Source organism: Ranitomeya variabilis, chromosome 2 (genome assembly GCF_051348905.1).
Source record: "Ranitomeya variabilis isolate aRanVar5 chromosome 2, aRanVar5.hap1, whole genome shotgun sequence".
Taxonomy (NCBI): Eukaryota; Metazoa; Chordata; class Amphibia; order Anura; family Dendrobatidae; genus Ranitomeya; species Ranitomeya variabilis.
Genome location: NC_135233.1, coordinates 1003675957 through 1003700519, shown reverse-complemented (window position 1 = coordinate 1003700519; position 24563 = coordinate 1003675957). Strand labels below are relative to the sequence as shown.

The 24563-nt window shown below is 43.7% G+C and overlaps 1 protein-coding gene across 1 annotated transcript in view; it reads left to right on the top strand.

The window, feature by feature from the left end:
- The window catches only part of LOC143808492 (galactose-3-O-sulfotransferase 2-like), an 86964-nt gene that overhangs the window by 5746 nt on the left and 56655 nt on the right, over window positions 1–24563 (top strand). Inside the window, exon 3 of the mRNA XM_077291220.1 lies at window positions 21338–21848. Within this exon, the coding sequence (XP_077147335.1) occupies window positions 21338–21848 (511 nt within the window). The remainder of the gene's footprint in view (window positions 1–21337; window positions 21849–24563) is intronic.

Below are 24563 nucleotides of genomic sequence, written 5' to 3'. Positions count from 1 at the left end.
GAGCCAATCTAATGCCACAATGGGGAAACTGATCGCTAGATGAAAAGTTGGCAGACACTTACCACTGACGAGGGTTGGAGGGTCGTAGGAAGGTTGTAGAAAAAGAAGCCCCCCCGGGGCTTCTTTTTCTACAACCTTCCTAGGACCCTCCAACCCTCGTCAGTGGTAAGTGTCTGCCAACTTTTCATCTAGCGATCAGTTTCCCCATTGTGGCATTAGATTGGCTCTTCATTCTGGCAGCACACTTATCCCCCCCCCTGTGCCTTAGCACTATGCACATGCACTTTATACATGCACTGATAGGCGTCAAGGGACTAGGGTTATGAGAGGGCTATGGTTACCCCAGTGTGTTATTTCTGCACATGTACCTTTTTATCCTATTTATGTATAATGTCTAGTCTATGTTATGTGAATCTCTAATAAATTTGAACTTTTTTCTACGTTACTTATACCTAGTATAACTCTTATTCCTCCAGTTATAATAAACAATAGGATAATGTAGTCTCTGACAGCAGCTCATTCAGCTTGAATCAGTGTTATGCTCTGTCCAACTCCATCGCCATGACATTTAATGTTGTGCATCCCATAGTCCCCTATCGCACAACATCCTGGGGACTAAGGAAGATACTACACTGCAACAAATTTCAGTTGATTTATTTGAAGACATGAATTGCTAACTTTCATACTCAGATGGGACAGGAGGAACTAAAGAACACTGTACCAATGTCAAGCTGTGTTACTGGCCCTGTAAGCTGTGGTGGTAGCACGTGGTAGCACTCTGAGATAGGGCAAATTTCTACGTGTGAACATGGGAATCAAGTGGATAGGAGAGAGGAGGAGTGAAGGTCAAGCAGCTATGGCCATTTCCCACACAGAGGCAATTATCAGGCAGACATGGGAACCAAAGAGGTGTGTAGAAGAGGTGAGCTCATCAGACGAGGAGGGTATTGGCTTCAGTGATACACAATGCATGCTAAAAGATCCTCTGAGGCAAAATCTCCTTGTTCTACTATGAGCTCTGGAGCCTATGTTGCCACATGCGCTGTTGGCGGAGGCGGCTCAACAGCCCCTTAAAGGTCAGCTCATGGTGGTGTTGAGTCATATATATAGGTATCTTGTATATGGGAGACCTTGTAAACATTGCCACCAAATGATTCGTTAGCAGTCTGTAGGCTCTGCAAGACCAACATAACCTGTTGGCATCCCGGCTCGTGTAGAATTGGAACTAGAGCTCTTCATCAGCACACATGGAACATCACCTGCTCCTTTAATTAAATCAATCTGGCCAGAAATCAGAGCAAGCCTCAAATTCTCTTCCTTTTCTTCTTGTCACTCTCATCTTTCTGTAAGTCATGTCACACCCTCAAGTAGTACCTGTTCTGTGTCTTCGTCACCATTGTCATTATCATCCACCACTAGTGCTTGACGAACTTTGAGTGTACATCCTCCTTCTTCTGCCTACCACTTTGCGAAGTCAGCTGTGCTCAGCCTCACTGGAAGACATATAATATTATTTCTACTTGACTTTGAGCTTCAAAATGTACTGCATTCTAGACACATGAAGCACCATTGGCAAGGACAATACATGAGTTTCACAGCCATTGAGTGAATGTTTTGAGTGCCAGTGATGCGCCACCACAAACGGGACATGCAGTGAAGACTCCACGTCTAGGAGCTGCATCTGGTTCCATGACCAGGAGGTGGTTATTTGTCTGCTCCTACACAACCTATGGCTCTTGTACAACAAACAGACCCTTCCTTAACTGGCACATGACAAAGCATTGACTCCAGAGTGGAAACACGGTGACTTCTGTGGACTGCAGCTGGGAAATGTTATGAATGATAATTCCCAGAACATTCTGGTTATTATTATTATTATTTATTATTATAGCATCATTTATTCCATGGCGCTTTACATGTGAGGAGGGGTATACATAATAAAAACAAGTACAATAATCTTGAACAATACAAGTCACAACTGGTAGGGGAGGAGAGAGGACCCTGCCCGTGAGGGCTCACAATGTACAAGGGATGGGTGAGGATACAGTAGGTGAAGGTAGAGCTGGTCGTGCAGTGGTTTGGTCAATCGGTGGTTACTGCAGGTTGTAGGCTTGTTGGAAGAGGTGGGTCTTCAGGTTCTTTTTGAAGGTTTCGATGGTAGGCGAGAGTCTGATGTGTTGTGGTAGAGAGTTCCAGAGTAGGGGGGATGCACGAGAGAAATCTTGTATGCGATTGTAGGAAGAGGAGATAACAGGTGAGTAGAGAAGGAGATCTTGTGAGGATCGGAGGTTGCGTGCAGGAAAGTACCGGGAGACGAGGTCACAGATGTATGGAGGAGACAGGTTGTGGATGGCTTTGTATGTCATGGTTAGGCTTTTGTACTGGAGTCTCTGGGTAATGGGGAGCCAGTGCAGGAATTGACAGAGGGGAGAGGCCGGGGAATAGCGGGGAGACAGGTGGATTAGTCGGGCAGCAGAGTTTAGAATAGATTGGAGGGGTGTGAGAGTGTTAGAGGGGAGGCCACAGAGCAGGAGGGTACAGTAGTTGAGGCGGGAGATGATGAGGGCATGGACTAGGGTTTTTGCAGATTCTTGGTTTAGGAATGTACGGATCCGTGAAATATTTTTGAGTTGAAGGCGGCAGGAAGTGGAAAGGGTTTGGATATGTGGTTTGAAGGAGAGATCAGTGTCAAGGATTACCCCAAGACAGCGGGCTTGTGGGACTGGGGAGAGTGGGCAGCCATTTACTGTAATGGATAGGTTCGTTGGGGAGGTCGTGTGAGATGGGGGAAAGACGATGAATTCTGTTTTGTCCATGTTAAGTTTTAGAAATCTAGCGGAGAAGAAGGATGAAATAGCAGATAGACATTGAGGGATTCTGGTTAGTAGGGTGGTGATATCTGGTCCAGAGATGTAGATCTGTGTGTCGTCAGCATAGAGATGATACTGAATGCCGTGAGATTCTATGAGCTGTCCCAGGCCAAAGGTGTAAATGGAGAAGAGCAGGGGCCCTAGACAATCAGGAAAAGTAACTCATGCTTCAGGCATGGCACATATCCTGATTTTCATTGTGCAACATTTCTTTCAGAAAAATACCTCCCTGACGAAAGTGGTGGCTATGGTCTGTAAAGTGTCAGCTCATTTGAAATGATCTTATGTGTCAAAGTACACCATCCTGGCTCTTGCAAAAATTAAATGGTCTGCCAGAGAGCTACCTGTTATGGCATATCACAAGCCAATAGATTTTGTACATATTGAAGAATCTCTACAGGTGTTGGAGATTGTCAGCTCATTCAATCATTTTTATGTGGCAAAGCATGCCCTTCCAGCTTAGCAAAAACAGAAAAGATTGCCAGAGTACTGCCTGATTTGCAAGTTGCAAACTGCTAGACTGCAACGGTGTAACTTTTGGAGCATCTGTTCAATAAGTTGTGATTGCCTATAACAAGTAGCAGCCATACTAGGTTATTTTGAGTTTATAAACACAGTCCAATAGAGTAAAGGAATATAACCTCAAATATATGATATCTACACATCCCCAAAACAAATTATTTAGGGCAAAAGAAGATCCATTCAAAAATATTTAAAATAACCAATATTTTATTTCCAAAAGTTTTTTAAAATGTTAAAAATTCAAGCAGGTTTAACACAAAGTGACAAATTCAAGTAAATATACCAAAAATTGATCCAAGTGGATATCAAGCTCATAGACATATTAAAGAATATATCATAAAAAATATCATAATACAAGATCTATCGTTTGATAGTCAATTTCAATATATAGGTCCGAACAGTACTCCCAATATAAAGTGCATGTGCCAAAACAATAACAGGACTTTCAGTACCAAAGACTATACTGAAACTGCATAGGACAGAAATCAAGATGGAGATAAAGATAGAGTGCTTGTAAATACTTACATAAAGTGCCTATGAGCTTAATGTGCAATAGACTTGATTAGATGTCACCACCCCAACGACCCCATTTCACCATATGCTTCTTCTTCTTCTTCTTTTTAAGATTGTCCCATTCATATTTTTCCTGGGAAAAAACATTCACCAGAATGCAAGAGGGGATGTAAGAAGAACAGCAATTTGCACCTCATCATCATAGCACTGTGTCTGTTGAAGGACCATACTAAATGCTGCAGGACTTTGAGGAAGAGAAGGAGGAGCAGCAGCAGCATGTGAATGGGGAAATAGACTTGGCACAGGCAGGGGATAAGGCTGATAGTCCAATTGAAAATGATGATGATGCTGACCATGATAACAGTGGAGTGATGAAAATGAACCAACCGGGCTCTTAATTGTGCTGGCTAGCATGGCCAGCGGTAAGCTAGAATCCTTGTGCAATGACAGGCATATTATAACCATAAAGGAAATGAATTACTTTTGTATAGACACATTTTTATACTCTCTCAAAATTAGGGAATTTTTTATGGCTTCTGAAAGGAGTCCAAATTGCTCTGTTATCAGGATAAGCTGTGCTAACTGCTCTGCTAATCACATTCCTTTATGGTCAATAAAATGAGTCTGGTTATTTCTGTACGTCACAGGGAGTTTTTTTCCCTACGCTTAAAACCATCTTCCCTGAACTTCTCCTTCTCTTTATGTACATGTGCTATTTCACAAGGTTGCACAGTCATTTTCATAGACATAAGCCCGTATTTTAGTGTCATTGTGTGTAATAAACTATATATGGACAAGTCCTGTGGGATCAATGCCTGGTTCATTTTTATGAATATGAGCTTGCCCACGTTGGTTGTGAATAGGCGGATGCTCCTGTTTATGATCACACCCCTTGCCACGATGAGCACACCTTCCAAAAGAACACTTCCCGCAGGGCAGGCCAGCACCTCCAAGGCATAAATGGCAAGTGTCCACTTTGGAGAGCCAGAAGTTAAATGGCGAATACCATCACTCAGTACGTGGAGAAGTGTGGACACATACTCTTCCTGAAAGGCTGCCTTCTGCTAATACGGACCATATCAGATGGTTGTGCTGGATGTTGTGGAATGCTGAGGAAAGTTTTCCCCATTTTGTACCATTCTTCCGAGGTGGTGTCGGTGCCCCAGCTGCATTGGTGACTTTGTCCTCTGCCTGATCCTTCCAATGAGCCCCCGCTATCAGGTGGGAACACCATCAGTAGTGTGTCTGCCAGCTTTTGTTTGCACTCCCGCTTTTTCTGATCCCGCCCCAGTGATGGAAGAAAGGATGGTACATTGTCCTTGTAGCAGGGATCCAGCTGGGTGGCCATTCAGTAATCAACAGTGATAACAATTTGGCAACTTAGCTGTCGTTGCACATGCACAACACCATTTAATGGTTCATGTGTGCCAGGCTGCCAAGTGGCAACAACAAGCTGTCCTCGGTGGGAGGAGCCTGTGAGCTGCTTTGAGTGCCACCCTGCTGTGAAGATGGTTCTTCCTCCTCCTCAACTGTCCCGTGGCTGGACAGTTATGTACTTGGCTGCTGTTGGTACAAGAACCCACCCTTCGAGACATGTGTGGACAACTGGCCTGATAATTTTGTGAATAGTCCCTGTTCCTCCTCCTTCTCTTCTTTATGTGTCACCATCACACCCATCATCGCCTTCAGTCTTTTTTCAAGGAGGAAGAGAAGTGGAATAGTGACGCCAATGGTGGCGTCATCAGTGCTGGTCATGTTGGTGGAGTACCCAAAGCAATGCAACAAGGCACACATGTCCCGCTTGGAGGCCCACTTGTTGGACGTGAAGTGTTGGTGTTCACCAGAGCAACTCACCCGTGCACCCTGCATCTAAAACTCCACTATTGCCTGCTGTCATTCATACAGTCTTTCCAGCACATGTAAGGTTCGTACATCAACATATTAAATGGTAAGCAAGAAGGCAAAAATGATGCTGCAGGGCAGATAGGCAAGTAGCAGCAGGGTGAGAACGCCGAAAACATGCAAAGACATCACCAACATTCTGCAGCAGCTCTGACAGATGAGGATAATTTTTAAGGAAACCATGCACTACCAAATTCAGCACATATGCCAGACAAGAGATGTGTGTCAAATCGACCAGGCCCAGAGCTGCTATGAGATTTTCCCATTATCGTGCACCACCAGGCAGTGCATGTCAACAACCATTCATCGGCCTATTGTTTGATTCCCGTCCACAGCTCCTGTGTGGTGTGGAATATTTCCCCCAAATAAATGAGTGTCAGAACAGTCTTCTGTTATTTCCCCCTGGCTGTGCTGAAGTTAGCGGTGCAGTTGTTGCATTGATCGGATGAAGAGGTGGTGGAGGAAGCAGAGTAGGAGTAGGTGGCAACATGGAAAGAGAAACGTCCAGCAATCCTGGTAGGGCATGCACCAGAATGCCTTCCGCCTGAGGACCACTATATTTACGCAATGGGCAGGTAGGGTAATGTAAAGTCCCTGGCCATGCTTACTTGGTGGCTATGTGAATCTTGCCACTGATGGCATTGCGCAGAGAACACTGGATTTTGTTCATAAAATTTTTGTGCAGGGCAGGGATGGCACGCCTGGAAAACTAGTGGCGGCTGGGAAGCATGTACTGTGGGACAGCCACCGCCATCAATTTTATAAAACTGTCCGTCTCCACCAGCTGGAATAACAGCATTTCAAAGGCCAGTAATTTTGAAATGTTGTCATTCAGGACCATGGCTCATAGGTGAGTAGAGGGTACTTTCTTTTTTCTCACCAGTGTTTGGACGATGGACTGCTGAACGCTACCATGGGATGGTGTGGGATGCTGGGTGACACTGCTGCTGGTGGTGGTGTTGGTACAGTCACATCCTCTCTTTGTGGTGAACCAGGTAACTCTGTTGATTAGAATCGGGAGGAAGAGGCTGAAACCGCAGCAAAACATTGAGCAGGAGGAGCCTCAGATCTTTCCTGGTTTTTAGGTGTGTAAAGAAGTGCAGCTCATTCTTTGAATTCAGATGCACATGGTGCTCAGGTTCAGAACATTTATGCCTAGCATCAGGCTCAGGCACAGGGTCTGACTGCACACCGAGACACAGCTCTTGTTGTCAGCACATTGTCTGAAGAAATACCACACCAGGGAGCACCTTTGATCTGACTTTGGTGTGCTCATTTCATTGGTGTAGTGGGCAGTAGCAGATAACATACTGGCTAGTTTCCGGCCTCTGTGCTTTTGCACCCTGCTCCTTCCTTTGCTGTGCACATCAGGCAGCGTGACCACCTCTCCCCCCCCCCCCCGAACCTCACACATTCATCTCCTGCATCATATTTCACCCAGTCATCACCCCCACTCTCCTTGCTGGTCTGCAAACTGCAGAAAGAAGCAGCAGTTGGTACCTTTGTTTTGTCATCATCAGAGTGCTGTGGTGGTCCGCTGTTTGTGCACACTAACCAAGTGGTGGTTGCTCAATCTCTTCCATTTGTGGAGCAGGCCCAGGTGGATGGGCCCTGAGACCCCAGCCAGCGGACTCGTCAAAAATCAGAAGTGACTGCAGCATGACTTGGGGCTCCAACTGCAAGGGTGACATGCAAGGGCATGAGGTGGAAGCCACTTGCCCATGGTCCACGTATGTCAACTCTGCACTTTCAGCAGGGGACAGGGTGGAAGATAACGCAAAGGAACTGAAGATACTCTCAGCTATCCAATCTAACTAGTGATGAGCGAATATACTCGTTACTCGAGATTTCTCGAGCATGCTCGGGGGTCCTCCGAGTATTTTTTAGTGCTCGGAGATTTAGTTTTTCTTGCCGCAGCTGAATGATTTACATCTGTTAACCAGCATAAGTACATGTGGGGATTGCCTGGTTGCTAGGTAATCCCTACATGTACTTATGCTGGCTAACAGATGTAAATCATTCAGCTGCGGCAAGAAAAACTAAATCTTCGAGCAAAAAAAAATACTTGGAGGACCACCCAGCATGCTCGAGAAATCTCGAGTAACGAGTATATTAGCTCATCACTAAATCTAATGCATGCACAATACACAAACAGGCTTTTTGGCAGAGTACTCAGACAGAGACGTGTCCGGAGCAATTAGACAAAGATGCGTCCAGAGTAGACAAATAGGCTTTTTGGCAGAGTACTCTGACAGAGACACGTGCAGAGTACTTACAGACGTGTGCAGAGTACACATACAGGTTTTTTGGCAGAGTACTCCCACAGAGACACGTGCAGAGTAATTAAACAGGCTTTTAGCAAAGTACTCAGACAGAGATGTTTGCAGGGTACACATAAAGTCATTTTGGCAGACTACTCAGACAGAGTGTGTGCAAAGTGCACACAGGCTTTTTTGGCAGAGTACTGAAACAAGGATGGATGTAGAGTACAGACAGGCTTTTTGGCAGAGTACTCCCACAGAGATGTGTACAGAGTACACAAACAGGATTTTTGGCAGAGTACTCAGTCAGAGACCATTGAAAAGTACACATACAGGCTTTTTGGCAAAGTACTCACAAAGAGACACCTGCAGAGTACACAAACAGGCTTTTTGTCAGAGTACTCAAAGATGGGTGCAGAATACACACAGGCTTTTTGGCAGAGTACTCAGACAGAGATGGGTGCAGAGTACACACATAGGCTTTTGGGCACAGTACTCATACAGAGATGCATGCAGAGTACACACACAGAGTTTTTTTTGCAGAGTGGACACACAGAATGTAACACTGTCCCTCACTCAAATTACTTTCTGACCCTATGTTAATCAGAGCAGAATAGTGACGACACCCATGATCCGACAATACTTGGCATGGCTGTGATGGGTCTGGAAGTGACCACAGCCCAAAAGCTTGTTGATTGGCTGTGCTGCAGGCTCTCAACAAACTTTATTCAGCACCAAACCCAGACAGTAAAATGGACTTCAGGTAAAAAGTCTGTGTTCGGAGTTTGGTACTAGACACTAGATGTCCGGTATGAACCCCAAACTTTTTAGTTCGCTCATCCCTAGTTACTATGCCTAGATAAGAAAAGATCTAAGTTATATGAAAATGATGTAGAAAAAGTATATACTCTAGCAAATTCACTTTTATGCTTTGAACCACCCCCAAATTTCAAGAAATTTAATTCTATGGTTACCACCCCTACCTTAAAACTAAAGCATGACACAATTATTAGAAAGTCCAAAAAACTATGCCATGATCACAGTGAACACCAAAACAATTGTGGTAAAGGCTCAACCAAAAACAATAATCTTACTGGTAATAAAAGTGATCTATCAAACTCATTCCATAGAAATTCTAAACCTAACACAGCAAGGAATTTTTTCAATAGTAAATTTAAGAAAAAATAATTATGCTCAGGTCAACAATAGTGTTAAAGGGACACTGTCACCCCCTCCAGCCGTTATAAACTAAAAGAGCCACCTTGTGCAGCAGTAATGCTGCAGTCTAACAAGGTGACTCTTAGTTTTTGTTGCTGATATTCCCACAATAAAGGTATTTATAATTTTGCTCAAATACCTATCTTTGTACCTGGAGGCAGGTCTGAAGCCTCCTCTTTGAAGCGCCCAACTGCCTCAGTCATCTCTTCTGGGGCGATTGTCGCCGCCCCCTCAGCGCTGTTTTCATCCGAAATCCGGCGCCTGCGCTCTGCTCTTCTGCTTGGAGCAGGCGCATAGAGCATTGGCCATCCTAGCTTTGATGCCGGGTTCCGGTCTGCGCCTGTGCGGGCAGTGCGGCCACCCTGTTACTGAATCCCCGCCCCGCACTGTGCATAATGCATAACACAGTGCGGGGCAGGGATTCAGTAACAGGGTGGCCGCACTGCCCGCACAGGCGCAGACCGGAACCCGGCATCAGAGCTAGGACGGCCAATGCTCTATGCGCCTGCTCCAGGAAGAAGAGCAGAGCGCAGGCGCCGGATTTCGGACGAAAACAGCGCTGAGGGGGCGGCGACAATCACCCCAGAAGAGATGACTGACGGCAGTTGGGCGCTTCAAAGAGGAGGCTTCAGACCTGCCTCCAGGTACAAAGATAGGTATTTGAGCAAAATTCCAAATACCTTTATTGTGGGAATATCAGCAACAAAAACTAAAATAGTCACCTTGTTAGACTGCAGCATTGCAGCTGCACAAGGTGGCTCTTTTAGTTTATAACGGCTGGAGGGGGTGACAGTGTCCCTTTAAGAGATTTTTTTCTATAGATAAACCCCCCATGGTCACATGTACTGAAAAGCATCTAAATTCACCTCCTTTTTTTATGTAATTAAGCACGTTGAGGCCATTACAAAATATATAGATAAGATCAATGAAGAAAGGAGAAAATTCCACATCTCCATAAATTCCCCTTTGCCACCTCTCGATACAGGGACTATTTTACACCCAAGTTCTCAATTGACCTTGATACTACCAACATCATATCTCCCAGATCTATTGACTTATTGGATCTCTGTTCATGATACCTCTCCTGAGGATATATTCCCCTCATAGGAAAACAATATTACCCCTTAACCTGGAACTGACAATACCACTTCAGTTAAATTTTTGCCCCGAGTACTAACTCAAAAAAAAGAAAAAAAAGGATTAATATCCAACTTTTATTCACCAAAATCAGGAAAAAGAAAAAAAAAGTCTTACAGATGAGTCGCCCGCCAGGGCCGTGGGGAACTCGGTACCAGGTCCAGTGTTCACAGGGGGATGTCAGGGTGGCTGCGACCCGGTCCATGGCCCTGGGCACCCATGTAAAAGGGAATGGTCTTTTAAGGGAATTAAGTTTATGTTCGTGACACCACCTGTGGTATTCGGTCCAGGTGACCGACGCTGCTGTAGCGCCCCCACTGCCGCAGGGCCGAGGGGTACCCGGTACTGGGCCTCTGAGTCTCTGCTCTGGGGTTGTCACGGTGGCTAGACCCGGTCCATGACCCTGCTGAGGGGCGCCCAATGAAAGGTGTGGGTGGTGATGATATTATGATGTCGTGCAAGTCGCAGTAAATAACGAGGACACCAGGTTGCAGTCTCTTTACCTCTTTACTGAAGGCTTCAGGATCCTCAGTCCGGAATACGGTTAACCAGGCTGCGTGAGTCCGGCCGGTCCGATGGCACCTCCAGAGTTCCCTTTGCAGGTGGAAATCTGTGCCTACCTTCTAGCGCTTGTGTGTTGTGATCCTCCCCTGCTGTGCTTACGGGATAGTCCCCACAACTGTTGTGTCTGTTTCTGAAGTTCCCTCACAACTCGATTATGATGTTCTGCTTCGTCCCTCAGATCATATGGATAGGACGCACCCATATGACGGGTAGGCTCGGAGCTCTTCTGGGACCCTAGTGTCGCCCCTCTCCAGTTGTTGCCCCCTATGTCTTCTTAGGTGAATTGAGTGAGACAGCCCGCCTATAACTGACTGTCCTGCCGTAGGTTTGAAGTTAGGCCTGGAGCTCTATACTTCCTCGGCGTTCCGGCCACCGGCTGCGCGCCTCAGTAGGATGTTGCCTCGTCTTACAGCACGACTCCTACTGGTGTTTCTCCTTGTTGCGTTGATCTCGTTTCTCACTCAGCACAATAAACCTCGCTTCTTGTCCTTTCTTAGGGCACCGCCGCTATCTCGTGCAGGCGCGGTCCCGTAACGTTCTCTCTGTTCGCTAGGCCTCTGTCAGGATCCCACCCCTGACAGTGACCCCCCTGAGTCTCTCCCCGCAACACCCTCTGCCACAGGATGTTGCCTGTTCGATTCCCAGTCAGCTTCTCTCTAACTTCCTGTCTAACCCCCAGTTTTACCAGACTGTGAGGAGTGGCCTAATACATAGCACCCTTAGCTCCCCCTGGAGGCCAGACTGTGAAGTGTATTGGTGTCTGTGATACCTGGTCAGGTGAACCCCTTCAGTGCCATCAGACGTACCATAGCCCCCCTTAGCGGCGGAGCATCAGTACTGCAACGACCAGGACTCTGGGGCGCTGCACTGCTTTAAGGGGTCCTCTGGGGTGATGTTATGGCAGCTAGATGGTATAACTTCCCACAGGTGAAGTATGTCCCCAGGGCTTCCCAGTGTGTAGATGGTAGAATGGTGAGAGGTGCCGTATGGAATGAGGACACAGGTTTGCAGTCTCTTTACCTTGTTTACTGAAGACTTCAGCAGCCATAGTCAGAAATGGAAAATAGAAGCCTTCCTTTGTGCTGTAGTGGTGTAGTCCCTTACTGCTAGAAGCTTCACATAAGGTCCTCACAGATGTTATCTCTTTCTCTCTGTCCCCCCGGATAGGATAGGACATAACCCATATGACTGGTGACTTGAGCCTGTTTATAGGGTCTCTTAGATGACCCGGCTCAGAAGGGTGTCACCGTGCCTCCTGGGTGTTGGGCTGGACAGGGAACTTGAAGTTCAGCTGTCTTGCTGGTCTCTGATGTAAGGTTTGGAGGTCCTTACAACCTCGGTGTTCCGGCTACCGGATTTCTGCGCCTCAGAAGGAGGCAGCCTGCTCGGGGCTGGTCTCCCTCTGGTATACTCTCCTGTGCTTCCTCTCCTGCACGCTCACTGCAATCAATTCAGCTTTCTAAATGTCTCTTTCCAGGAGCTGTAGCACTGTGGCCTACACAGCTTCGTAAACCCCCTGTCCTCCTCAGACTGCTGTCTGGAACTCACTAACTTTCCCTACAGGCTACCAGTTATATATATATGGGGAGTCACCTAGTAAATAGGATCAAAAGCTCCCCCTGGTGGCCTGAAGTGTGAATGTGTTGCATGTTTGTGGTACCTGGTTACAGTTATCCTTTCTTACCTCCAAACGTAGCATCACTCTCCACGTGAGGAAAGCGACATTACTGTGACGACCAGGACCCTGGGGCACCACACGAAGGCTAGTAGTTTTACATAGGCTGGTAAAAAACAACAAAAAGGGAAAGATTACAATACCTATCATTCTGAACTAATAAATCATTCCACCATTACCGACATTTTTAATTTGTCTGACAACCAGCTCACAGAAAATAACACTCTAGTTCTGTCAAAAGGATTATGTTCTTGACCCACCTAAAAAAACAAAGATTTTGATCTATTTTGTATTTCTAATCCTTTATTAGGAAGGTGACACTTAAAGTTATTTCCATATTAATAAGAATAAAAATCCTGCACCTGCTCAATTAGGCAACAATGATCTGAATCTCCATGTAGAACTAGACCACAAATCCTCCTTCTATTTCATTTAATGTAAAGGTCAATATATCAACATTTTTAGTGATTTAGTACTAAGCAAATTCAAATCCTCACTACCTTCACTCAGGCTTCCTACTAAAAAGCTTACTACACATGAGAGGAATTCCCTAAAATGCCTCCGTGATAACACTAACATTGTCATCAGATTTGCTGACAAGGGGAGAGGGGGGATGTGGGATAGTGATCCAACATTTTGCAAATTACTGCAAGGATGCTGATAGGATTTTGTCTGATTCTGAATATTCTGAATATTACTAGGAAATGTATTCCAATCCTTTTCCATATATCATTTCCCAATACAATGCTCTAGTTGATAAAGCGGTAGCTAAAAATATTCTAAATAAACCAGAAAATAATTCTCTAATTAATAGATTCCCTAAAATTCCTTTTGATTATCATTTAACAAAAATCTACATGAGCCTTACAAAATCATTTTGGGCATAAGGTCCCTCATCAGTAACCTGTTCTCTTACATTGACAAGATGATGAAGTTTCACATCCTCTAGCTACCTAGCTGTATTAAAGACTCAACACATCTCATTAGCATCATTTGTGATAACTCATATTTTTTTAACAATGGATGTATCTGCCTTATATTCAAATATTGAACACAATATTGGATTACTGTGTTTTCAGGAATTTTTATCAAGAGATTCAAGACTTTCAGCTGATCAAAATAAAATTTATTATGTCAGTGTTGTCCTTAATTTTTAAAAATAATTACTTCACTTTCTGAGAAAATTAATTTATCAAATGCGTGGGACAGCGATGGGCTCGAGGGTAGCACCGACATATGCAAATCACTTTAAGGAATTGTTTGAAGAAGCCTTTATTTCTAATAACCCATTGGCCAAAAATCAAGTTCTGTATAAAGGGTTTATTCATGACGTGTTCTTTATATGGGACATCTCCCAGGATAATATAGAGACCATCATTAATAGCCTCAATGACAACAGCTAGAGCATTTCTTTCTATTCCAGCCATAATACACATTCCATAGATTTTCTGGTTATCGCAATTTTTGACTTGAATTAATGCAATTATACTAAAAAAAATTTAAAAAAATGTAGACTCTAACATCTATATTCACTATAATAGTAAATATACGTGTGAATCACTTCAAGAGAGTTTGAAAAAAATTGTACGTTAGATTTGGATTTTTTGGCACAAGCCGTCATTTTACGCAGCCGATTCCATGTACAGAACTATTCTGAAGAGCTAATAAGACAAGCCTTCCACGATACAAAGGATGTTAGTCGAGAAATGCTTTTATCTAAAACAATAAACCCTACATCCAATAGGTATGAGTTCAATGTAATTGCTACCTACTTTTAGTGCAACCAACAAAGGATGTGTGATAGCTTACAAGTACACTGGCATATCTTACTGGGTGACCCCATATTGGATACACATCTCCCTAGAATCCAGAACTGACTTTTTGGAAGGGCCCTCACAAATAGAAATATAATAGCATCTAGCTGGCTACAAACAAGAAAAGTGAACTGCAAAAATCCTTCTATAATCAGAGAATCACAGAATGGGGTGCTTCAATGTAACATGAATAAGTGTCTCTGCTGTGAATCTTTCACACACTGCTGTACAGAGTTCTCCACAAACAGAATTCTTTTCTATAGAATGCTTTCTTACCTGTAAAACTACTGATGTCACTTATGTGATATAATGTCCTTGCACAATATAGTATGTGTACAACAATGCAATCTTCACGTAAAACACTAAACACCCACAGATCAAACATCGTAAAACGTTTTTTACAGCATGGCTTATGACGCCACTGGTTCATAAAAAAAGACTATAAAGTGTTGCACATTATCCCAATTGAGCATATGCTAATCAGCATTAATAACTGTATATAACAATTAAATAGAAAATATGTTTTTGTCTTTATAAATAAAATGCCCTCAAGCCATTTGGCTTTAACGAAATCTTTGACATTTTTAATATGCAAATTGTCTCTTCAGAGAGGAAGAAGGCCTTGAAATGTGATTTAGGATAAAAGCCAAATCTTTTATCCTAAGTCACATTGCGAGGTCCATTAAAGGGTCAATAGTGACTTCTAGGATTGTTGCTTCCAACAGGTGGCACTATAGAGCTCAAGTCCTCCTCTCTGAATAGGCAATTGGCATATTACATTTCTCAGAAAAGCATTGCATGGCGAATAATCCTCCTTTACCTTGGCATGCCAGAGCCGGTATGTCACTCTCCACAAGGAGAAATGTTACTACTTAGGCCTCTGAAATGTTTAACTAATTTATTATTCCTCCCTCCACCACCATAAACTCTATTGTGAACATGTGGCATTAGGTTTTTATTGCACTGCAATTTATATTAATAACAATTTTTTAAAATGTAATTATTTAATATGTAATTATTCTTAAAATTGGTATGTTTATATCTACAACAAGGTTTCAAATCTAATTATTATGCTAACTAATACCAATTGTTTTAGTACAGTTGGGCATAGTAATGTTGTTCTCTATTCTTTGTACATAAAACATATAAAATGAAGATGCTCTTTTTTATATGTTCCTCCATATGTTCTTAAAGTGAGCCTGTCAGCAGGATTGTGGTGAGTAACCTACAGAAACTGTCAGGTTGGCGCTGTTTATACTGATTAAAATGATACCTGGGGTGATGAATTCCGTCTTGTGGTTGTTGTTTAATCTTTATTTGCAGTTTTCAGTTAATGAGATTCTCATGCTCCGGGACGGGGCTGTGTGGGGACTCTTCATGTGGTGCTCTGCTTACATATTCATCTGTATGGCTTATGACAGGTCACTGATCCCTCAGTCACCTGCCCCCTATTTTACATACTGCATAGCTTATTGTTTGAAAAAAAAATTTAATTCATAATTCAGGTGGCACCTGTGCTGTAGCATGATACGAGCTATAATATCCATATTTTCATTTGATTTTGTCATATAAATTTCCTGAGAAACTGCATTATGTAAAATAGGGAGCAGGTCACTCAGGGATCAGTGACCTGTATAAGCAGAGCACCACATAAAGCCCCACCCAAATGCCACCCACAGCTCCGCCTACATGCCACCCACAGCCACGTCCACAGGCCACCCCAGAGCACGAGAATCTCATTAACTGAAAATAAAGATTAAACAACAACCACAAGACGGATTTCATCAACCAAGGTATCACTGTTATCAGTATAACGGCACTGACCTGACACAGTCTGTAGATTACTGAGCACAATCCTGCTGACAGGATCCCCTTTACTTACCACATTCTTATTTTAAATTCTTGTAAACTAAACAGTAGTTCTCTGTTTCAATATTTCTCCCCTACCGCTGCTACCTATATGCTTGGTATTCCTCATGCTGAGTGCACACAAGTACGCTCTCACTTTCTACACTGCGTTCCACCCATTCTTGGGATCCAAACTTTTTTTTTCCCATTTATATTTTGGATCACTATAACTTACATTGTGATCTAGTCATATTATTATAGTTTTATGATCTCACTCTTTCTATAATGTGAAAAAAACACTATTAATTTGCACATATGGAGTTATCGCTTTAGCCAAGCTCCCAGTGGCTATCATGCAGGCACAGCTCCTGTGTCGTGCACAATTGCCATGACATACCCATATGTGAAAGGTCAGAAACCCCTTCTCGACCATGACATATAGGTATGTCAAAGGTCATGAAGGGATAAAATAAAACTGCTTTATTTCTCATATTTCCTGGTATTTGGCTTTGACAAAACTTTATTGATATACAGTACTTAGGTGCGGATTAAATGCAATTGTGATGCGTTTCCACCACTGAAATACACTAAAAACGCACATGAATTTTTTACCTGCAGAAAACCCTGAGTCTCTAGTGCCACCCATTAAAGGGAGCTATTATATAAGTCAAAGTCCAACCCTTTAACAAATCTTGCCACATAGTTAAGGAAAATAGGCCAAACCAGATTGTTTTCTTGAATTTTAAGAAACCAAAAATAAAACTAAAAAGGGGCGCACCAATCTATAATATCAAAATAACTACCAAGGGGTGCAATACTTAGTCTACATGTAGCACATGAACATATGGGAAGAGAAAGGAGTAGACTAAAAAACGTATGCACAACCCAAAAGAATTGTAAAGACAATGACTAATTACAATAAGCAAAAGCACCTTTATTCAACACCTCAAAAGACATTTAAAAACATTTAAAAACAAATATACAAATACCTATGCCCACCATATCCCATGATAGATGAGAGTCCCATAAATGGGGAAATGATGATATCCCACCCTGGGTCCACCTGATCACATGTGTAATCCTGAAAAGATGTGCCTATATAGGCCACAGCGGACTAAGCCACCCTATGTCAATCTGCACTGCTGTAAGCCATGAAGTAATAAAGAAATAGGAACTGACATGCAATGCATCATCCCAAGATAAAGATATGACATGCAATGTAACTGCTGCAAATACAACCTGTCCAACGTCAATTCAGGTCTGTGAAAGTGCAGCAATGTCCAAAGGCACAAGGCACCACAGGGATAAAGTCCATATAAAATCAAGGAGCGTAACGGTCCCAAAAATGGCACCAAGGTGGGAAGGAGGGATAAGGTGGGAGCGCACCCCACGCGTATCGCTGCCTCTGCAGCTTCGTCAGGGGAAGTGATGCTGAAGGTGCCATATTCAATGCTTAAATAATACATGTAATAATAATAGACTGCATACCGGTGTAGAGGAACGGAACGGAAGAGGTGGAGAAGAATGCCGGACGCGCCGGCCGCGCCATGATAGTGAAACCATGATGGATGACGATCCCAGAGCGTCCAGGAAGGTGACATGCGCATGCGCAAACCGCGGTATCCGATAGGACCGCGTTGCGCACGCGCAGTACCAGCCGGCTGGATGGACAGAAAGTTGGGCACAAAAGCCCGGGGTGAGAATAGAGTGGGGAACTGAGCTGAAACGGCAGGGCCCGCCGAATGGGTGCATGGCAGGGCCCAGAATGGAGGGGATGCAATGGGGCACTGCACTGAAGATCAAAGAACACAGAAAACAGACAAAAAAAATGTATATATATATAAAAGGTGAAAATGAGAACAGGACCCAGGAGGGAAGCGAAAGAGTTTAAATATATTGTGACAGAGTATGACAGTACATAATATCCACCCATGAAATAACGAGGGATATACAAAAAGTATAGAGATGTGTTTTAATAATAAAGGCAAAAACGCCAAGTGTGCATCTATGCTTATGTACTTGGTAACAACAATAATATGTCCTTTTTCCCTCTCAGATGTGCTATGTGGCCTCACACGTTTGGCCTGCTTATATCCTCTGGCGTTTTTGCCTTTATTATTAAAACACATCTCTATACTTTTTGTATATCCCTCGTTATTTCATGGGTGGATATTATGTACTGTCATACTCTGTCACAATATATTTAAACTCTTTCGCTTCCCTCCTGGGTCCTGTTCTCATTTTCACCTTTTATATATATATACATATTTTTTTGTCTGTTTTCTGTGTTCTTTGATCTTCAGTGCAGTGCCCCATTGCATCCCCTCCATTCTGGGCCCTGCCATGCACCCATTCGGCGAGCCCTGCCGTTTCAGCTCAGTTCCCCACTCTATTCTCACCCCGGGCTTTTGTGCCCAACTTTCTGTCCATCCAGCCGGCTGGTACTGCGCGTGCGCAACGCGGTCCTATCGGATACCGCGGTTTGCGCATGCGCATGTCACCTTCCTGGACGCTCTGGGATCGTCATCCATCATGGTTTCACTATCATGGCGCGGCCGGCGCTTCCGGCATTCTTCTCCACCTCTTCCGTTCCGTTCCTCTACACCGGTATGCAGTCTATTATTATTACATGTATTATTTAAGCATTGAATATGGCACCTTCAGCATCACTTCCCCTGACGAAGCTGCAGAGGCAGCGATACGCGTGGGGTGCGCTCCCACCTTATCCCTCCTTCCCACCTTGGTGCCATTTTTGGGACCGTTACGCTCCTTGATTTTATATGGACTTTATCCCTGTGGTGCCTTGTGCCTTTGGACATTGCTGCACTTTCACAGACCTGAATTGACGTTGGACAGGTTGTATTTGCAGCAGTTACATTGCATGTCATATCTTTATCTTGGGATGATGCATTGCATGTCAGTTCCTATTTCTTTATTACTTCATGGCTTACAGCAGTGCAGATTGACATAGGGTGGCTTAGTCCGCTGTGGCCTATATAGGCACATCTTTTCAGGATTACACATGTGATCAGGTGGACCCAGGGTGGGATATCATCATTTCCCCATTTATGGGACTCTCATCTATCATGGGATATGGTGGGCATAGGTATTTGTATATTTGTTTTTAAATGTTTTTAAATGTCTTTTGAGGTGTTGAATAAAGGTGCTTTTGCTTATTGTAATTAGTCATTGTCTTTACAATTCTTTTGGGTTGTGCATACATTTTTTAGTCTACTCCTTTCTCTTCCCATATGTTCGAATTTTAAGAAACCATCAGCATATCAAACTCAATATCTGATATTCTAGAGATCTAGAAGCTAAGAAGTGTAGATAAATATATTGCACTAGATTGTGGCCCGATTCTAACGCATCGGGTATTCTAGAATATGCATGTCCCCGTAGTATATGGACAATGATGATTCCAGAATTCGCGGCGGACTGTGCCCGTCGCTGATTGGTCGAGGCAACCTTTATGACATCATCGTCGCCATGGCAACCATTATGACATCTATGTCGATACTGTGCCCGTCGCTGATTGGTCGAGACCCAGGCGGCCTCGACCAATCAGAGACGCGGGATTTCCAGGGCAGACAGAAAAACCCTTAGACAATTATATATATAGATTGTATTCAATGTGTAAATTTATCTGACATATTCCTGTCACTTATATGACTATTACTAACTAGATGGTGGCTCGATTGTAATGCATCAGGTATTCTAGAATATGTATGTATGTATGTATGTATATAGCAGCCACACAGTATATAGCACAGGCCACGTAGTACATAGGAGCCATGTAGTATATAGCAGACAAATACTACGTGGCCTGTGCTATATACATACATGCATACGTACATATTGTAGAATACCAATGCGTTAATACAGGCCACGCAGTATATAACAGTGGCCACACAGTATATAACACAGACCAAACAGTATATAGCAGCCACACCGTATGTAACACAGGCGACGTTGTATATAACACAGGCGACGCAGTATATAACACAGGCCACGCAGTATATATCACAGGGCACGTAGTATATAGCACAGCCCATGCAGTATATAGCAGCCACGCAGTATATAACACAGGCATAAAGGTGACGTAGTATATAGCACAGGCTACGCAGTATATAACACTGCCCATGTAGTATATAGCAGCCACATAGTATATAACACAGCCCACGTAATATATAGCACAGCCCACGCAGTATATAACACTGGCCACGTAATATATAGCATTGCCCACGCAGTATATAACACTGCCCACATAGTATATAGCACTGCCCACATAGTATATAGCAGCCACGCAGTATATAACACAGCCCACGTAGTATTTAGCAGTGTGGGCACCATATCCCTGTTAAAAAAATAATAAAAATAAAAATAGCTATATACTCATCCGCCTGGATCCAGCAAAGCTCTGGCAATGCGCGCACTGCTGCCGCCATCTTCCGTTCCCAGGATGCATTGCGAAATTACCCAGATGACTTAGCGGTCTTGCGAGACCGCTAAGTCTCCTGGGTAATTTCGCAATGCATCTCTGGGAACGGAAGATGGCGGCAGGCGCGAGTACATCGTCGAACGACAGAAGGTGAGAATGACAGGTTTTGTTTTTTTAAAATTATTTTTAACATTAGATCTGTTTACTTTTGATGCTGCATAGGCAGCATCAATAGTAAAAAGTTGGGGACACACAGGGTTAATAGCAGCAGTAACGGAGTGCGTTACCCGCGGCATAACGCAGTCCGTTACCGCTGGCATTAACCCTGTGTGAGCGGTGACTGGAGGGGAGTATGGAGAGGGCGTCGGGCACTGACTGCAGGGGAGTAGGGAGGGACTAATCGGACTGTGCCCGTCGCTGATTGGTCGCGGCAGCCATGACAGTCAGCTGGCGAGACCAATCAGTGACGCGGGATTTCCGTGACAGAATTTGCCGACAGAAAGACGGAAGTACCCCTTAGACAATTATATATATAGATAATTAGCCTCAAAAGTTATTTTATTCTCATGCAGGTATACTATCCATGAGATTCCTTTCATCTCAAATCTATTACCTTTCAATAATGGAGACGGAGTTACTTATGGACTCGAAAGAAGTGATTACAACTACGTCAGAGAACAAGATATTGCAGCTGAACTTTTGAGTTATTTGCAAAAAGATCAATTGTCTGAGAGATTAAAAGGGCCGAGGTGGAAGGAAGTGTTAATGACTTTAAAATCAAGAATGAGAAGCAAAACAGTCTTAACAGATGAATCTGATGCCAGAAGTGAACAAGACAAAAAATCTTGTCAACCCAAGAACAACATCTTCTTCCTAAAAACTCACAAGACGGCCAGCAGCTCAATTATGAATATTCTTTTCCGCTATGGAGAATTTCACAACTTAACATTTGCCTTCCCTACTCACCAAGTTCATTACTCATACCCCAGTTTTTTCAGAGCTTCTTATGTGAATGGATTCTCAGAAAAAACAAAAAAGATTTTTAATATTATGTGTCATCACATGCGCTTCAAGATTACAGAGGTGAGCAATGAATGATTCAATTGTAATTTAAAGGAATAGAAATTAGTAGACTTCAGGTAATAATTAAACTTTTGGCTTTGATTGATGGTTGACTAACAGAGGAAATTTCATTAAAGGGATTTTATCACCAGCTTCTTGATGCCCCATCTGAGTTGTGATACCACCAATGTATCACTTACTTTACTGGTGTCTGCAATTTTGATAACATTTCTTTAATGCTGATCCTGTTGTCAGTCAGTGCTTGGGGCACGGTTAAAGCCTCTGTCACTATGCACAGAGCGGTGACTGAAACTGTTCCAGCTCCGCCGCTATGACTAGAAGTTGATGCTGCTCGGGTAATAAAGTAAATTTCCTCCTGGCAGCGGGGCTCTCAATACCAGCACCGCCCAGTGTTAGAATGCCTTAAAGGGAACCTGTCACCCCCAAAATTGATGGTGAGGTAAGCTCACCATCATCAGGGGCTTATCTACAGCATTCTGTAATTCTGTAGCTAAGCCCCCGATGTTACCTGAAAGAGGACAAAAAGAGGTTAGATTATACTCACCCAGGGGCGGTCCCGCTGCGGTCCGGGTTCGATGGGTGTCTCAGGTCCGGTCCGGCGCCTGCGCACTGCAGTACTTTGCTCTGCCCTCAACAGGGCAGACAAAGTACGCCTGCGCCGCAGCCGCAGCGTGAAGACCAGAAGAGGACGTCATGGAATGAAGATGGGAGGCCCCGGACTGGACCTGAGACACCCATCGGACCCGGACCTCAGTGGGACCGCCCCTGGGTGAGTATAATCTAACGTCTTTTTCTCCTCTTTCAGGTAACATCGGGGGCTTATCTACCTTATCTACAGCATTACAGAATGCTGTAGATAAGCCCCTGATGACTGTGAGCTTACCTCACCATCGATTTTGGAGGTGACAGGTTCCCTTTAACCTGCAGATCATCTCCATTTCTACAGGTTAATAGCATTATTTTACATGACTGGTTCTCTTTAAGTGAAAATTTACTCTCTGGGCTGTATAATTTGATATTCTCGTAGACCATGTGTTATCAGCTTGTATTTTCTTATGCCGTCTTGGAAAGAGGAATTGCATGCTTTTTTCCCAGATGCTATTTAGATAACAGATAAATGGCTTTGATGGCTATAACACATGTGTGTAACATTATATTGCGCAAGTTGTTTTATCTATGAACATTCTTCATAACTTAATATTTTATTTAATATTATAACACAATGTTGTGCAGTTTGGCTTATATCTACTGCTAAAACTACTGTCACAATTTAGACCTCAAATTTGGAGGTAGAAGAAATTAATTGTTCTCCCTTGCTGAAATGAAAGCAGAGGACTCAGCCTGAGCCTTGCTCATTCTGAGGCTTGATCAATAAATTGGTTTTCCCACAAACAAAATACATTTAATCAATAGATCTTGGAATAATAATAAATTCCAAATTTAAATGTTTTAAAATAAAATATACCTGTGTTGAAAATCTTATGAATGCATCCACTGCTATGTACTGTGTAATAGTTGTGTCCAACCATGCAGAGCTGCTCCAGTTCATGGTTGTCACACGCCACAGCTTCTTGCCAGGGAAAAAAGCATAAGTCAGCTATGATAAGTGAGTATGCAGATGAAACAGGGGATCGCAGCTGCTGTTTTCTGACATGAAACATTTCGCTGGTTGTTTTATCACAGGAGTTAGTATTTGTGTTGCACCACCAGTCTTGTGAGCTCATCATAAATTTAGTTGATGACATATAGATCCAGCTGCCCAGTCGGCCCAGGCCCAGTCGCTGGAGCTCCTATGTCACTGACTTGATTTATGATGAGCTTTGAGGGCTGGAGGGTGACAGAAACACTCACTCTTGTCTTAAAACATGCAGAGAATATGCTTCCCCACGTAGGGAAATGTATTTCCTCAGAATTCAGCAGCTGTAAGCTGTCCACATACTCACTTATCATAAGTGAGAAATTCTTCCTTCCCTGGCCAGGAGCTGTTGTATGTGACAAACATGAACTGGAGCAGCATTAAATAGCAGTGGAAGGTTTACAAGATTATCTCAGTGTAAGAGGGTGGTGCTGTTATGGACAGTATGGAACACGCTGTCACTTTAAGAGGCTGCACCCCCTTGTCTGGCGTGATGGAATGTTCTGTTTCTCCCCTGCAATAATCGTTGTAATGAACTAGTCTGTGCAGAGTGCAGGGGTGGAGCTGGAGCAGCATGTGTGAGCTGAGGCTGCTGCAGAGAGGACTTTTTGTGCTGATAGCTGAAAGAGAGAAGAACTGTGTCCTGATATAGCTGCAAGAGAGCCACGAAGATACAGAGAAAGGGATTTACAGTTTCCAGAAGCATCCCTAGGACCCAGAAGCAAGGAGAAGACCACGTTTCACAGAGCTGACAGAAAGCCGTGCGCACCACCGTATTAGACTGTTGGGGGCTCTGTTGTGAACTCTGTTTTCGGGCTCCCTCTTGTGGTCACAGGTGGTATTGCGTGAGTTTTATTTTTGGGCTCCCCCTGGTGGCTTTGTTTGTTATCTTGCGGGTCTGTGGCTGGATCAGCTGCCTCGTTATTCTCTAGGGAGGTTCCTATTTAGCTCTGCTTCACCTCTACTTGTTGCCGGCTGTCGATGTATTCAGTGCTATTCTGATTACTCCTGACTATCTTGGTTTTCTGTCTCTTCATGAGAAGCTAAGTTCTGTTTGATTATTTTTTGCTCATCTGTCT